General features: G+C 47.7%; 1 protein-coding gene across 1 annotated transcript; it reads left to right on the forward strand.

The window, feature by feature from the left end:
- Positions 1 to 828: 828 nt before the first annotated feature.
- Positions 829 to 15,744, forward strand: LOC130112121 (lactase-like protein). Its single transcript, XM_056279413.1, has 14 exons — positions 829 to 905; positions 2,423 to 2,580; positions 4,319 to 4,479; positions 4,628 to 4,715; positions 5,714 to 5,823; positions 6,055 to 6,183; positions 7,171 to 7,266; positions 7,338 to 7,392; positions 11,484 to 11,645; positions 12,017 to 12,291; positions 12,765 to 12,891; positions 13,018 to 13,217; positions 15,394 to 15,457; positions 15,629 to 15,744. The coding sequence occupies exons 1-14, from the start codon at positions 829 to 831 to the stop codon at positions 15,742 to 15,744; spliced, it is 1,818 nt and encodes a 605-aa protein (XP_056135388.1).
- Positions 15,745 to 16,122: the final 378 nt, after the last annotated feature.

Here is a 16,122-nt window from a genome sequence, read left to right on the forward strand (position 1 = left end):
TTTTGGCTTTGAACAATTCAGCGATTTTGTCCCGACAATGCTTTTCCCGTGCCGTATAATAGCTGTATTCACTGTGGAGCCTCTGACACAAACTGAATAGGGGAGAAACTCTGAGCACCAAGTGTGGCTCCCGTCCTGTATGTTTAGGGGCAAACCCACGGCTGTTCAGAGCCCGGCATGCGTCCAAGCGACAGGACGGGTCCGCGCGAGGGACCGCGGACAACTCGGCGGCTGCCGTTTCCTCTCTGAATGAGTTCTAAATGTAATTTCGTGACCCGAACAACGTTCACAGTTTAGCCCCCCCACCACCCACCCCGCCCCCCGGTATAAATGTCTGCTGATTTCTGACGTGCAGAACTGTGTGTATCCCCCGTGCCGTGTGTCGTATCACGCCCAGCGGGCGTCCGAGCAGAATGAGCCGTCGGCGAGACTGATCGTTGCTAATTAGGCGATGAGGAGTCAAATTAAAGGCGCTTTGTGGTCTTTCTTGTTTGCTCATGGGTTTTATTTTCGGCGACGGCGGCGAGAGAGGAATCGCGGGCGGAGATCTGGAGCTCTTTTATCGGCCTTCTCCGTGACTTTAGGAATCATCTTGATTCCCCCCCCCCCACCCCCACAATGTGGCCTTTCTACCATTTATTCTATGACACCCCCCCCCCATTGTGAAAACATAAAGCTGCTGATACAAAGCCTTAGCAGGAAAAATAAATAAAGGCCGATCTGCAAGTGAACTCCCTGACATGAACTTTGCTTACAGTGTCAAAATGCCTCCTTGTTCCAAAAGATCTGTTTGGCCAGCACATTACCATCACACTCCACTGAGTCCCAATGGAGCTGCTGTTTTGGGGCCACATGGTTCAGTGGAACGTGGAAAACCTGCTGGAGGCTTCAGCCCGCTTTGTTTGGTGAAACCCGCTGGTTTGTCGGCGGACACATGTGGGAATGGACTAGATCCAGAGGCCTGTGGACCTTTCTTGCATTTTGGAGTCGTTTTCAGCGGAGACAAATGCAGGCGGTGACCCAGGTAGACGTCTATATGTGGTCGTGGGGGGCGGAGGCCGACAGAAGCCTTTTGAGGGACGAGGGGATTGGCCTCCTATCTGTTCATTTCTCTATTTATGTGTTTATCTGTTTAATTTTCACACCACTGGAGATAAAGAGTAGCTGGAAAATGTCGCTCATAGTAACCATGCTGGACAAGCTGTCTTATTTTCTGTCTCTGATAGCATTCTGTGTTAGCGTGTCCAACAGCTGGTTGAAATGAAGCCAGGTAGTTTCCACCTGGACGCAACCGAGGGTTCCCAGTGGACCGTCAGGGATTCGTCCTTAAGTCGTAGGATTTGTTAGGATGTGTCGCTCAGCGCCTCTGGCAGATAACAGATAACGCTTTCGTGTGAGTTTTGACCGAGCAGCGAAAAAAACTCAAACTGTGATCTTGACATTTCTCTTTGTGTCGTGGCTGACCTTTGACCTGTCAATCACACACCTGCCTTGGAAAAGATTTGACTCGGATGGTTCTGTTTTACATTGAGGCTCGATACCGGCAATGGGTTGTTTTCCCTCTTTATATATTTATCTGGTCTACATTTGTTGTATCCTACAACACACTAAATGTCTGTGTGTCAGCCCTTCGTGTGTACTGTTGTGTTAATGTGTTGTTGTGTCTCTGTCCTCTATGTAGGTACAGTGTGTGTACATGTATGTGAGGCTCTGTGCAACAGGTGGAAACCAATATCCTCTCGTGGGACAAGTATCTATCTATCTATTTATCTATCTATCTATCTATCTATCTATCTATCTATCTGTCTGTCTGTCTGTCTGTCTGTCTGTCTGTCTGTCTGTCTGTCTGTCTGTCTGTCTGTCTGTCTGTCTGTCTGTCTGTCTGTCTGTCTGTCTGTCTGTCTGTCTGTCTGTCTGTCTGTCTGTCTGTCTGTCTGTCTGTCTATCTATCTATCTATCTATCTATCTATCTATCTATCTATCTATCTATCTATCTATCTATCTATCTATCTATCTATCTATCTATCTATCTATCTATCTATCTATCTATCTATCTATCTATCTGTCTGTCTGTCTGTCTGTCTGTCTGTCTGTCTGTCTGTCTGTCTGTCTGTCTGTCTGTCTGTCTGTCTGTCTGTCTGTCTGTCTGTCTGTCTGTCTGTCTGTCTGTCTGTCTGTCTGTCTGTCTGTCTGTCTGTCTGTCTGTCTGTCTGTCTGTCTGTCTGTCTGTCTGTCTATCTACGTATCTATCTATCTATCTATCTATCTATCTATCTATCTATCTATCTATCTATCTATCTATCTATCTATCTATCTATCTATCTATCTATCTATCTATCTATCTATCTGTCTATCTGTCTATCTGTCTGTCTGTCTGTCTGTAGCAGAAGGTGAGGTTTCAGTGGATTTCTCCTGTGTTCAGGTGTGACTGTTCCTCTCCTCTCCACGTCACCATGTTCCTGCGAGTCGTTCGGGCGCTTTGCTGCTGGTTGGTGTTGCTGGCGTGTGTGTCGGCAAGCGAAGACTTTGACTGGACCAAGAACGATCAAGGCTCCTTCTATTACGGCACTTTCCCCACCGGTATGAACACAGCACCGACACCCAAGCAGCGGGCGCGGACATCTGTCTCCAAGTGAACCAATAAAAATCGGGAATCAGGAACACTCAATTCGTCGTTTCCCCCAGCCCGCAGCAGTGCAACACAAAGACAAAAACACATATCCCAGAACCACAAGAACACACATATCCAAACTAAAACACATATCCTAACTACACAAAAAAAATCACTGTCCAGGAGAACAAACGCCAGCCAAGTTGACTGTCGGAACCGCCGGCCTGCACGGGCTAGCAGTTAGCTTAGCCTGCCCCGCTTGCACGTCCTGTCAGATCGCCCTCGGTGTTTCCTCTTCGGGTGCAGCCCCAGGCAGGGGCCGTGGTCCCTGGGCCCACAGGACGAAGCAGACCAAGCTCTCCCATTCGATCCAGCGCCATCTCTCCCAGCCAGACACCCTAAAAACACCTTAAAATCAGGGTGAAACACCTGAAAACCTGCTAAAAAAACCCTTGAAACCAGGGCTGAACCAGCCACAGGACCCTGGGGACATTTAGTGCCCACCACAATCGCCACCCCACCCCCCCTGATTAGTTTCCCAGATCAGCTGGTTTAATACATGGATGGAGTAAAGACACGGTTAGGGTTTTTACTGTCTGGACCGGGTTACAATCTAGAAAAAACTTTTTTCGTTTTTGTTTTTTGTGTCATTATAGCAAAATTTCCGAGGAGTTGTTTTAAAGTTCAAAGCCAGTTTATAATGAGACGAGCTAAATCTGTAGTGTGAGTTACGCTGCAGTGGACTAGTAATTGAGTTACAGTAAATTAAATCGCTGTGGTAATTAGAGTCACAAGTCCGTGTCCAAACACGTCTCTGCACTACAGACGGAGGACTGGTAGGGCCAAGATCCCTGATTGTCTGGTATCGCAAGACTATCTGTAATCAACACTTGTCCTGCATCTATAGGGGGCGTATTTTGAGCCCCTGCCACAGTCATGTGTACATTACATTACATGACATTACAGTCATTTAGCCGACGCTTTTATCCAAAGCGACTTACAATAAGTGCATCATTTAATGTAGGAAATCAGGAGAACTACTGGTCATCAGAGGTCATAAGTGCATCTAAACAAGCATCTAAGAGCAAAACCAGTGCTAAAGTAAAAGTGCAAGAAAGAGATTTTTTTAAAAAAAATTTTAATGAGTGAATACAATAAGTGCTAAGAGCAAGTAACAGGGTTGTAGTTCTTGAAGAGGTGAGTTTTCAACCTGCGCCGAAAGATGGGCAGCGACTTCGCTGTCCTGACATCAGTGGGGAGTTGATTCCACCACTGTGGCGCCAGGAGAGAACAGAGCCTCGACCGGGTCGATCGGCAGCAGGGGCCTCTGAGCGACGGGGCAACCAGGCGTCCCGAGGCAGCAGAGCGAAGTGGTCGGGCGGGGGTGTAGGGCTTGACCATGGCCTGGAGACAGGAAGGAGCTTTTCCTTTCACTGCCCTGTAGGCCAGCACCAGAGTCTTAAACTGGATGCGAGCAGCTACTGGGAGCCGGTGTAGGGACATGAGAAGGGGAGTTGTGTGGGAGAACTTAGGGCGGTTGAACACCAGACGAGCTGCAGCTTTCTGAACATGACCTTCAGAGTAGGTCACAGTGACTGATCAGCGGTGTGGTCTGCGGACCACAGCCCTGTGACGGTCTTCTGGGCCCGGTGCTGCTGCTGATCCAGCCACGCTGGAAACAACCTGACCGATGCTCTTCTGCCACAGGCTTCTCCTGGGGAGCGGGAAGCTCTGCCTATCAGACGGAAGGAGCCTGGAACGTCGACGGCAAAGGAATGAGCATCTGGGACACGTTTACCCGCAAGAAGGGCAAAATCTTGCTGAACGATACGGGAGACTCGTCCTGTGAAGGCTACTACAAGTTCAAGGTACCACTCAAAAACCAGCTTGGTGTTTGTCCAGAGGAAAAAACAGAACTGAAAAGTAAAACAGTAAAAGTTGAAAAGTGCTTTTCTGTCTACCGAGCCCTAGCGGTGCAACCATTTCAATTCTGGTGTCTTCATTTAACTTTGACAGGATGACGTCACCATGATGAAAGACATGAAGCTGAATCACTACCGTTTCTCCATCTCCTGGCCCAGAATCCTACCCAGCGGCCTCAAGGGTAATGCCACGTGTCAGACATCGACATTGCTTTTTTTAAAAATTTTGCCCCCCCCCCTCCCCCATTTCTCCCCAATTGTACCAGTCCAGTTACCCCACACTTCCGAGCCGTCCCGGTCACTGCTCCACCTGCCGGTCCGGGGAGGGCTGCAGACTACCACATGCCTCCTCCGATACATGTGGAGTCGCCAGCGGCTTCTTTTCACCTGACAGTGAGGAGTTTCCCCAGCGTGTGGGGGGATCACACTATTCCCCCCAGTCCCCCCACCGAACAGGCGCCCCCGACCGAACAGAGGAGGCGCTAGTGCAGCGACCAGGACACATACCCACATCCAGGCTTCCCGCCTGCGGACACGGCCAATTGTGTCTGTAGGGACACCCGACCAAGCCGGCGGTAACAGGGGGATTCGAACCAGCGATCCCTGTGTTGGTAGGCAACGTAGTAGACCGCTACGCTACCCGGGCGCCCAGACGTCGACACTTCTTCATGGATAATTAACTTTTTTCTACATGATGTTATGTTCATACAATTTTCTATGACAGTTATAAATCAAGGTCCTGGGTTCGAGCCCCGAGGTAGTCCAACCTTGGGGGTCGTCCCGGGTCGTCCTCTGTGTGGAGTTTGCATGTTCTCCCCGTGTCTGCGTGGGTTTCCTCCGGGGGCTCCGGTTTCCTCCCACAGTCCAAAGACATGTAGGTCAGGTGAATCGGCCGTACTACATTGTCCCTAGGTGTGAAAGTGTGTGTGTGTGTGTGTGTGTGGGGGGGGGGGGGGGGGGGGGCTGTGATGGCCTGGCGGCCTGTCCAGGGTGTCTCCCCGCCTACCGCCCAATGACTGCTGGGATAGGCTCCAGCGTCCCGGCAACCCTGAGTAAGGATAAGCGGTTTGGATGATGAATGAATGAGTTATAAATCAAGCAGTGAATTGTGAGTTCACTGACGGGGACTGTTGATTATTGTGGTCAAATTAAACGTGTAACGGGGTGTCGCTTCTTTCAGCCGACCACATCAACGAGAAAGGCATCAAGTATTATGATGAGCTGATCAACATGCTGCTGGACAGTAAGATCACACCCGTCGTGACGCTGTACCACTGGGACTTACCACAGGTACATCACACTAGCGCTGAGCTGAGCGTCCTCTGTTTTATCCGCCAGGTCACGTCACACTGTCAGCATGTCGACCAGAGTCGCCCCCTGTCCAACTTAGACATGACATAAATAACATAAGAAACGTGTAACGGAAAGTAAAAAGTGAGATACATAAGCACACCATGTTTGGAATAGGACAAGGTAGACCCTGGTGGAGAAGCTCTTTCTCTGTGTGTTTGCATCACGCAGATGTTGGAGGAGAAGTTCGGCGGGTGGCAGAACGTCAGCATGGTGTACTACTTTAACGACTTCGCCAACCTGTGTTTCGAAAGGTTTGGGAACAGGGTGAAGTACTGGATCACCTTCAACAACCCATGGGTACGTCTCTCATCGCAAGTTTAAAACTGGGAGAGACTCTTCTCACAGCTCTGTAAACACAAGTGGAATGTGCAGACGGATGACAATTAGAGGAAAACCTGAATACAGTAAGGGGGGTCCAGGGGTCTGCTATGCTGTGGGGGGCATTTTCCTGGCATGGTTTGGGTCCACTTGTCCCCTTAGAGGGAAGGGTCACTGCAGATCAATACAAAGTTATTCTGAGTGACCACCTTTATCCTATGATGAGACATTTCTGTCATCCTTTTTTAAAAAAAAAATGTTCTCCCTAATTGTACCCGTCCAATTACCCCACTCTTCCGAGCCGGCCCGGTCGCTGCTCCACCCCCTCTGCCGATCCGGGGAGGGCTGCAGACTACCACATGCCTCCTCCCATACATGTGGAGTCGCCAGCCGCTTCTTTTCACCAGTGCAGTGACCAGGACACATAGCCACATCCGGCTTCCCGCCCACAAACACGGTCAATTGTGTCTGTAGGGACGCCTGACCAAGCCAGAGGTAACACGGGGATCGAACTGGCGATTCTCGTGGTGACCGCCACGCTACCTGGATGCCCTGAAACATTTCTATCCTGATGGGAGGGGTCTCTTCCAGGATGACAATGCCCCCATCCACAGGGCACAAGGGGTCACTGGATGGGTTGATGAGGATGAAGATGATGTACATCACATGCTATGACCTTCACAGTCACCAGATCCCAACCCAGCTGAACACCTATGGGAGGTTTTGGACCGACGTGTTAGACAGCACTGTCCACCACCATCTTCTTCTGGAAGAATGGTGCTCCATCCCTCCAGTAGAGTTCAGAGACGTGTAGAATCTATAACAAGGAGCATTGAAGCTGTTCTGGGGGCTGGTGGTGGACCAACACCTTACCGAGACACTTGGTGTTGGGTTTTTCTGTAGTTGGTCATCCGTCTGTAGCTGCAGAATGTTTGGAAACGGGGCTTTACTGTATCGTGTCTTCAGTCAGTGGCGGTGGAGGGCTATGAGACAGGGGAACACGCACCTGGACTGAAGCTGAGAGGAACCGGGGCTTACAGAGCCGCTCACCACATCATCAAGGTAATGGAGCAGTTGGTGTGGTTCTCCATGTGTGCGATGTGTATCAGAGTAACAACTGTCCTTTTCAACAGGCCCATGCTAAAGTGTGGCACACTTATGACACTCAGTGGCGGAGCAAACAGAAAGGTAACACACAGACTGTTGGCTGCTTTCATTCAGGATACATGATATTCACTTTTTTGCCTGTATCCGATAACCCATCATTTCCATCTCAGCCAGTACCGATCCCGATCCCGCTACCGATATTTTTCATTTCATTTCCTTTCATTGCATCATGTGTCTTAGTTTCCACCAGTGCAGTTTATGTATTATTGAACTGTAAGTGTGATGCTTGGTGCAGACGCAGACGTCTATACAACACTGCATAATTATTTCATTAATGATTTTATTATTTTATTATTTATTTATTTAACCTGTCCTGAATTATCACTAAACACTACAGGGTTTTCACATGTCTGCATTCACTGAAGGGAGAAGAAGTTAATTATTTAAATTACTGACATGGAGGAAGCATGTCACATTTATTCTGGCATGGTTCAAACATCTTTGTTCTTACATTTGTTCTACAACAGACTGATCCTTAAAGCTGCACACTGTCACCCTAAGTCCACACTACTTGTGAATATCAAGTCCTCACTACTTGTTGTAAATATCAGCCCCTTTCAGTCGTCACCAGATGTTTCTAGAAATGCACATCAGGTTAGATTTAGTTGTATCCCTTCATCATAGGGTTGTAACTGTCACACTGACAGAAACAGTCCACACTGCAGACATTCCTTTGAAGGCTTTAGCGCCGCCTGTTTTTCCATCAGGGCCTGTCAGCATATACAGTGCATCCGGAAAGTAGTCACACCCCTTCACTTGTTATGTTACAGCCTTATTCCAAAATGGATTAAATTCCTTTTTTTTCTCATCAATCTACACACAACACCCCATAATGACAAAGTGAAAAAGGTTTTGTAGAAATTTTTGCAAATTTATTAAAAATAAAAAACTGAAATATTGCATGTACATAAGTATTCACACCCTTTACTCAGTACTTGGTTGAGGCACCCTTGGCAGCGATTACAGCCTCAAGTCTTCTTGGGTATGAAGCTACAAGCTTGGCACACCTATATTTGGGGTATTTCTCCCATTCTTCTCTGCAGATCCTCTCGAGCTCTGTAAGGTTAGATGGGGAGCGTCGCTGCACAGCTATTTTCAGGTCTTTCCAGAAATGTTCAATGGGGGTCAAGTCTGGGCTCTGGCTGGGCCACTCAAGGACACTCACAGACTTGTCCCGAAGCCACTCCTTCATTGTCTTGGCTGGGTGCTTAGGGTCGTTGTCGTGTTGAAAGGTAAACCTTCACCCCAGTCTGAGGTCCTGAGCGCTCTGGAGCAGGTTTTCATCAAGGATCTCTCTGTACTTTGCTCCATTCATCTTTCCCTCGATCCTGACTAGTCTCCCAGTTCCTGCCACTGAAGAACATCCCCACAGCATGATGCTGCCACCACCATGCTTCACTGTAGGGGTGGTATTAGCAAGGTGATGAGAGGTGCCTGGTTTCCTCCAGACGTGACGTTTGGCATTCAGGCCAAAGAGTTCAATCTTGGTTTCATCAGACCAGAGAATCTTGTTTCTCATGGTCTGAGAGTCCTTTAGGTGCTTTCTGGCAAACTCCAAGCGGGCTGTCATGTGCCTTTTACTGAGCAGAGGCTCCCATCTAGCCACTCTACCATAAAGGCCTGATTGGTGGAGTGCTGCAGAGATGGTTGTCCTTCTGGAAGGTTCTCCCATCTCCACAGAGGAATGCTGAAGCTCTGTCAGAGTGACCATCGGGTTCTTGGTCACCTCCCTGACCAAGGCCCCTCTCCCCCGATTGCTCAGTTTGGCTGGGCGGACAGCTCTAGGAAGAGTCCTGGTGGATCCAAACTTCTTCCATTTACGAATGTTCGAGACCACTGTGCTCTTCGGGACCTTCAAAGCTGTAGACATTTTTTTGTACCCTTCCCCAGATCTGTGCCTCGATACAATCCTGTCTCGGAGGTCCACAGACAACTCCTTTGACTTCATGGCTTGGTTTCTGCTCTGACATGCACTGTCAACAGTGGGACCTTATATAGACAGGTGTGTGCCTTTCCAAATCATGTCCAATCAATTGAATTTACTACAGGTGGACTCCAATCAAGATGTAGACACATCTCAAGGATGATTGGTGGAAACAGGATGAACCTGAGCTCAATTTTGAGTGTCATAGCAAAGGGTGTGAATACTTATGTACATGCAATATTTCAGTTTTTTATTTTTAATAAATTTGCAAAAGTTTCTACAAAACCTTTTTCGCTTTGTCATTATGGGGTATTGTGTGTAGATTGATGAGGAAAAAAATGAATTTAATCCATTTTGGAATAAGGCTGTAACATAACAAAATGGGGGGAAAGTGAAGGGGTGTGAATACTTTCCGGATGCACTGTATATATATATATATATATATATATATATATATATATATATATATGAATTTCGTTAAACGAAACACACAACGGAAACACTCAACGGTAGGAAAAGTGTTAAACAAATAAGGAGCAAAATAATTCAGTGATTTGAGTAAATTTGAAAAAATTAAAAAGAAAAATTAAAAGAAAAATATAAAATAAAAAATAGAAATAAATAAAATAAAAAATAAATTTACTTGAATCACTGGATTATATATATGTGTGTGTGTGTGTGTGTGTGTGTGTGTGTGTGTGTGTGTGTGTGCGCGTGTGTGTGTGTATATATATAGCGTTTTTTTTTCTTCAGAAACCGTCAATGGTGTTGATAAGAGTGCTCAACTAATGAGGAGTGGAATATCAATATTGATATATATTGTAACGTGCATGGATAAGAAGACACGCTGGCCACTGGCTGGCGGGTCGTTACAGTATATATATATATATATATATATATATATATATATATATATATCCGGGAAGGGGAAAAGAGGAAGACCAAAGAGGAGGTTTATGGATGTGGTGAGCGAGGACATGCAGGTGGCTGGTGTGACAGAGGAAGATGCAGAGGACAGGAAGGGATGTGCTCTGCTGTGGCGCCCCCTAACGGGAGCAGCCGAAAATAGTAGCAGTAGATATACCGGAAGCGGTGTGGGAAGATGGCGGCGCGAACTCACGGTTGCAGCGGCTTCACCCAGTACCGACCATGCAGTGTCTTTGTCCATGTCTACGTCTAAGTTTGTGTCGTTCGTGAAGTTTTTATTTTGATCTTAGATTTTATTGCTTTCTTTTTCGTTTAATGGCTGGGAGAGCTAGTGTTGGATCGGCTGGGAGAGCTTGGTCTGTCGCGTCCGGTGGGCCCAGGGACCACGGCCTTGCCTGGAACTGCGCACGAAAATGAAGCACCAAGGGCGGTCTGACGTGGACGGCGGCCTCGCCTAGCGTTGGCTGTGTTTTAGTGTCGTCGTGTGGAGGGGGGGAGGTGTGTCGAAGGTGTCTGGCTGGGAGAGCTGGCGTTGGATCGGCTGAGGGAGCCTGGTCTGCCGTGTCCGGTGGGCCCAGGGACCACGGCCCTGCCTGGAGCTGCACCCGAAGTAGAGGAGGCACAGAGGGCAGGCTAAGCTAACTGCTAGCCCACGCAGACCAGCAGTTCCGACAGTCATCCTGGCTGGCCTTCGCTGGCTTTTTGGACTGTGTTGCACTGAGTGGACTGGGTTGTTATCTGTTGGTGTGTTGTTGTTGTTGTTGTTGTTGGTGGTGGTGTCGTTTTTGGATGTGTGTTTTTATCTTTCTTTTCTTTTGTGTATGCAAGTACATGAAAGAAATGACAACAAATTGTTCCTTATTCCTGATATGTATGTATATAATGTATATAATCCAGTTAGTCAAGTAAATTCCTTATGAGACAGTACAGGCCTGTTTCATGCTATAAGCAATCATCAGCTGTCATTATATGATTGCTTATAGCATGACACAGGCTTGTACTGTCTCATAAAGAATTTACTTGACTAACTGGATTATTTTGCTCCTTATTTGTTGAGCACTTTCCCTATCGTTGAGTTTTTTTTAACAATAATATATATATATATATATATATATATATATATATATATATATGCGTCATCACATCAGTTCAACACATTAAGCATAATTCTGATGTCTGTCCTGGTACTGACAGTGTTTTTAAGTGGTTATTTTACTGACAGAACATTGAAGTTGTATTGGGCCCTGTGGTGTCTGTGTAGGCCTGATTGGTATCTCCCTCTCTGCTGACTGGGGAGAACCGGTGGACATCACGGACCAACGAGACATCGAGGCAGCAGAGCGATATGTCCAGTTCTACTTGGGCTGGTTTGCTACGCCGGTCTTCAACGGAGACTACCCCCAGGTCATGAAGGAATACGTTGGTATGTACGAGTGACACTGCGAGGAGGTCACTGCAGTCTGATGTTTTCTGTCACTCTGAATCCACGTCCTCCTTTGAGTCAGATTAGCAGTGGACATGTGGATAGTTTGGTTCCCTTAACACCAACCCTTTGTTGAACTTGTCACTCAAAGGCCATCTCATGAATATTAATGAGGACTAGACCACTGCCTCACAGTTCTTGAGACAATTGAGAACAGTTATGGATAAAGGTATAACGAAATCACAATATAAGTCATCTACAAATAAATAATTGTTGCTGTTTGTTTTATTATGCCTTGTGCAAGGTTTATAGATGTAAAAAAAAGTAAATCTGAGAACTTATTTCAGTCTGACTTTGAATTTCTTCGGCAGGGAGGAAGAGTGCTCAGCAGGGCCTGGGAGCGTCACGGCTGCCCGTCTTCTCGTCTCAGGAGAAGAGTTACATCAAGGGCACCTGTGACTTTCTGGGCGTCGGCCATTTTACCACCCGGTACATCACACAGAAGAACTACCCATCCGGTCCGGTCAGCAGCTACTTCACCGACCGGGACCTGGTGGAGCTGGTCGACCCTCGCTGGCCGGACCCCGGCTCCGAGTGGCTTTACTCTGTTCCCTGGGGATTCAGGCGTTTACTCAACTTTGTCAAGGTATGAACTAACAGTCAATCAATACATTCATTCATGTAATAAGGACATGTAGTCAGCCACTGCTCCGGGGTCGGGTCGCGGTGGCAGCAAGCTAGGTAGGGCACTCCAGACGTCCCTCCCCCACAGCAACGCCCTTCAGCTCCTCCTGGGGGATCCCAAGGCGTTCCCAGGCCAGACTGGACATGTAGTCCTTCCAGGAATTTTAAAGGAATTTTAGAAAGGAAATTTAAAGGAATTTTAAGAAATAGGAATTCAGAAATAATTAGGAATAGGAATTTAATTTTTTACATTTTTAACGAAAGGCGTTTCAGAAGTAAATTTCAAGTATATTGCTATCCATTTACTCAGTCTGTAAATCAATCTTTGTCTATAAAGCACATTTCATACATAAAAATGTGATGCGATGCTCTTTACAGAAGAGCAAGTGAGAAAACGGGAAGAACATTTCATGAACGTCATGTTGCCCCTGACAGACTCAGTATGGAAACCCCATGATCTACGTGACAGAGAACGGTGTCTCAGAGAAGATGACCTGCACTGACCTCTGTGATGAGTGGAGGATGCAGTTCTTTAAGGACTACATCAACCAGATGCTGAAGGGTAAGAAAAAACACAACGGTGAAGAGCAGCTTTTCGTCCACATTTTAGGACCAGCTCATTTCCCGTCTCATCGTTCTGAAACACGGACATGTTACTGACGGCAGCGTGTGTGCTCCTGCTTTGCAGCCCTGAAGGATGGCGTGAAGGTCAAAGGCTACACGGCCTGGTCTCTCCTGGATAAGTTTGAATGGGATGAAGGCTACTCGGAGAGATTCGGCCTCTACTACGTGGACTTCAGAAACAAAAATAAACCGCGTTATCCAAAAGCCTCGGTCCACTACTACAAACGCATCATCAGCTCCAACGGCTTCCCCAACCAGAGAGAGGTAACGCTGTGTCCCTTCTCTAGAGAGGATGTGGTGATGGAGACGGGCGTGGACGCTTACCGAGAGGGTTGAGAGCGACCGCGGCGCAGCAGGCAGATTATTAATGATAGAGAGAGAAAAGAGGAGAGAGAAAAGAGGAGAGAGAAAGCAACAGAATAGTTGTGAATAGTGACGATGCAACACGGTTTAGACGTTTTCATGAGTTCATTTCATGGAAAAGACCAAACTGCAGGGTGGTGGACAAGGTTCCACAGTGAAAGAGTGTCTTGTGTCAGTGGCGGCGGCAGAGTATTATCATTATTTTTGTTGGCTAAATTACAGTGGGGCTAATCCGTACAGTGGCGGGGCTCAAATCAATGTCAGAATTTCAATGTGAATATATACACAATAGAATAGCAGCCCCCTCCCAGCAGCTAGAAATACCACGCGTTGGGCGACTACGGGTTAGATGATTGCAGGCTCCTTTTTTCACACGCAAAATAACATCGAGAGCAACGGACGTGGACGGTCAGTAGTTTACACGATACTGTTCATGCTGTTTCAACTCATTCATGGCGTCAGGCACATCCGTTCACTGCATGCTGTGCGGCGGCAGCATTTGAAACAAGAACACAACACGTAGCGTATAAACACAAACACTGTGTCACGTCGGCCTGTCCGTAGTGCTGAACTCCAGCAGTACACAGTGTGTCTGAGAGCTTCATATTTGGCAGCGTAATTGTTCATATGAGTGATTATAACTTACAGCAAATGTCAATGGCGCTAGCTAGCAAGCTAATTTATCCGAACGTGTGTCCTTTCTGTTTATGAAAATGGTGTCATCACTCTAATAGCAGCATTTGGTCTGTGCCCGTTGATAACATCGCTTGGAGATCGAAAATGAGAGTTTCCCTTCGCATTTGCGAGTTGGTCTGGCGACCAGGCTAATGTGGAGGCGCTGGGTTGGCTAATTCTGCTCGGTAATATTCTTGGTTGTTCCACGGTGGGGCCAAGGTGGGCTGTAGCCCAACCAAGCCATACCCTGTCGCCGCCACTGTTTCTGTGTGTAAACAGTTCTTCGTGCAGTATTATTACACGGCTATGTTGAATACTGGGTTTGGACTGGTCACTTAAAGCATTCTGCAGTCAGCTGTTTGTGAATTGCAGCCAGTTGTCGAGACTCATCACCTCACCACCTCCGCGGCCTCGCCACCGTTTCTGTTTCGCTCCAGACTACCGCGGCGCTTCATGAAGCATTCACAGGCTCATGTTAGCAGGTTAAGTGTACATGAAGAAAGCTGGTCAAAATGATTATTTTCTGTCAAGAAAAGTCATTTCAAATGACCTCCCTCTGCTAAGAAAGCATTGGGAGGTTGTTCGCCATCATGGCAGTCATTGTTTTTAGATAGAAGACCGCCTCGTCGTGGACCGTCCCATACTTATAACACAGCCAAAGTCTACTAGTCTGGGATTCTTCTTTTTTTGGGGGGGGATTTTTTTCCCCCTTTTTCTCCCCAATCTTACTTGGCCAATTACCCCACTCTTCTGAGCCGTCCCGGTTGCTGCTCCACCTCCTCTGCTGATCCGGGGAGGGCTGCAGACTACCACGTGTCTCCTCCGATACATGTGGAGTCACCAGCTGCTTCTTTTCACCTGAAAGTGAGGAGTTTCACCAGGGGGACGTAATGTGTGGGAGGATCATGCTATTCCCCCCAGTTCCCCCTCCTCCCTGAACAGGCGCCCCATCCGACCAGAGGAGGCACTAGTGCAGCGACCAGGACACATACCCACATCCAGCTTCCCACCCGCTGACACGGCCAATTGTGTCTGGAGGGACGCCCGACCAAGCTGGAGGTAACATGGGGATTCGAACCGGCGATCCCTGTGTTGGTAGGCAACGGAATAGACCGCCACGCCACCCGGACGCCCTTAGTTTGGGATTCTGATCATTTTAGAGAACTGAATCTCACCTGAATGCACTGCATGTACACACAAGTCAGGAAAACCCAACAGTTAGAAAGACGAACCGAGTGTGTGAAGCATCAAATCACTGACCGGTGCTTTAGTAGGGAGACTGATTCTGAGGACATGTTTTTACACCACAGCCTGGCCGGCTGTGTGGTGCGATCTGCAGCAGGCCTACGTGTAGCTGGTGTCAGTCAGTCAGCATTACACTGTCCCTCTGTGTTGTACACAGGTGGACAGCTGGAGGAGGAAAGCTCTGGAGTCCTGCTCTTCAAGCAACCAGCTGCTCGCTGCGGGTCAGTACGAGCTAACGCTAAGCTAGGAGGCCCGAGACTGTCTGAAGTTCCCAGTCTGAAGGTGCACAAGGCCTTGGCTGGTGAATGACGAGGTCGCGTTGACGGCTACTGTGGTGAGATGATGACGGAGGTAGATGATGAAGATGTGGCTGTTTCTCCCGTCTTTTTCAGATCCGCTGATAAGGCACATGGAGATGGTGACGGAGATTGTGGTCCCCACCGTGTGTACACTCTGCATCCTCCTCAGCGCCATCTTCCTCATGTTTCTCCTGCGTGGACGCTTCTGAAACACAAGCCTGTGACCACACACACACACACACACACACACACACACACACACACACACACACACACACACACACACACAAATCAAAAGGTATGTGACCTCTGTGGTGCTGAAACCCCCCAACAGGAAGTGATTCTGAACATGAATTGGATCTGTCAGGAGCATATTGTTGATTTAACTGTCAGTCTTTTCTAGTTTGAGAGATCAGGCACTCCTTCAGGTTGAGGTTCGATTGCCCAGCGAAGTGGGTTCAAGTGAATACCTCTTGGCATTTGATGTGAGATCAAGGATTTGTTTTGACAGATTTACGTACGGAGCTTTTTTTTTTTAACAAACCAGTCTAAAACTGTTTGAATTTTGATAATTAGCTTAATGAATG

Source organism: Lampris incognitus, chromosome 4, assembly GCF_029633865.1.
Source record: "Lampris incognitus isolate fLamInc1 chromosome 4, fLamInc1.hap2, whole genome shotgun sequence".
In the NCBI taxonomy this organism is placed as follows: Eukaryota; Metazoa; Chordata; class Actinopteri; order Lampriformes; family Lampridae; genus Lampris; species Lampris incognitus.

What these genes read in the sequence shown, in the direction of transcription:
- LOC130112121 (XM_056279413.1), top strand. Translation starts at nt 829, where the DNA reads ATGGAGCTGCTGTTTTGGGGCCACATGGTTCAGTGGAACGTGGAAAAC. An exon ending in TTACGGCACTTTCCCCACCG is followed by an intron (nt 2,581 to 4,318) that starts GTATGAACACAG and finishes CTTCTGCCACAG; the next exon opens with GCTTCTCCTGGGGAGCGGGA. An exon ending in AAGGCTACTACAAGTTCAAG is followed by an intron (nt 4,480 to 4,627) that starts GTACCACTCAAA and finishes TAACTTTGACAG; the next exon opens with GATGACGTCACCATGATGAA.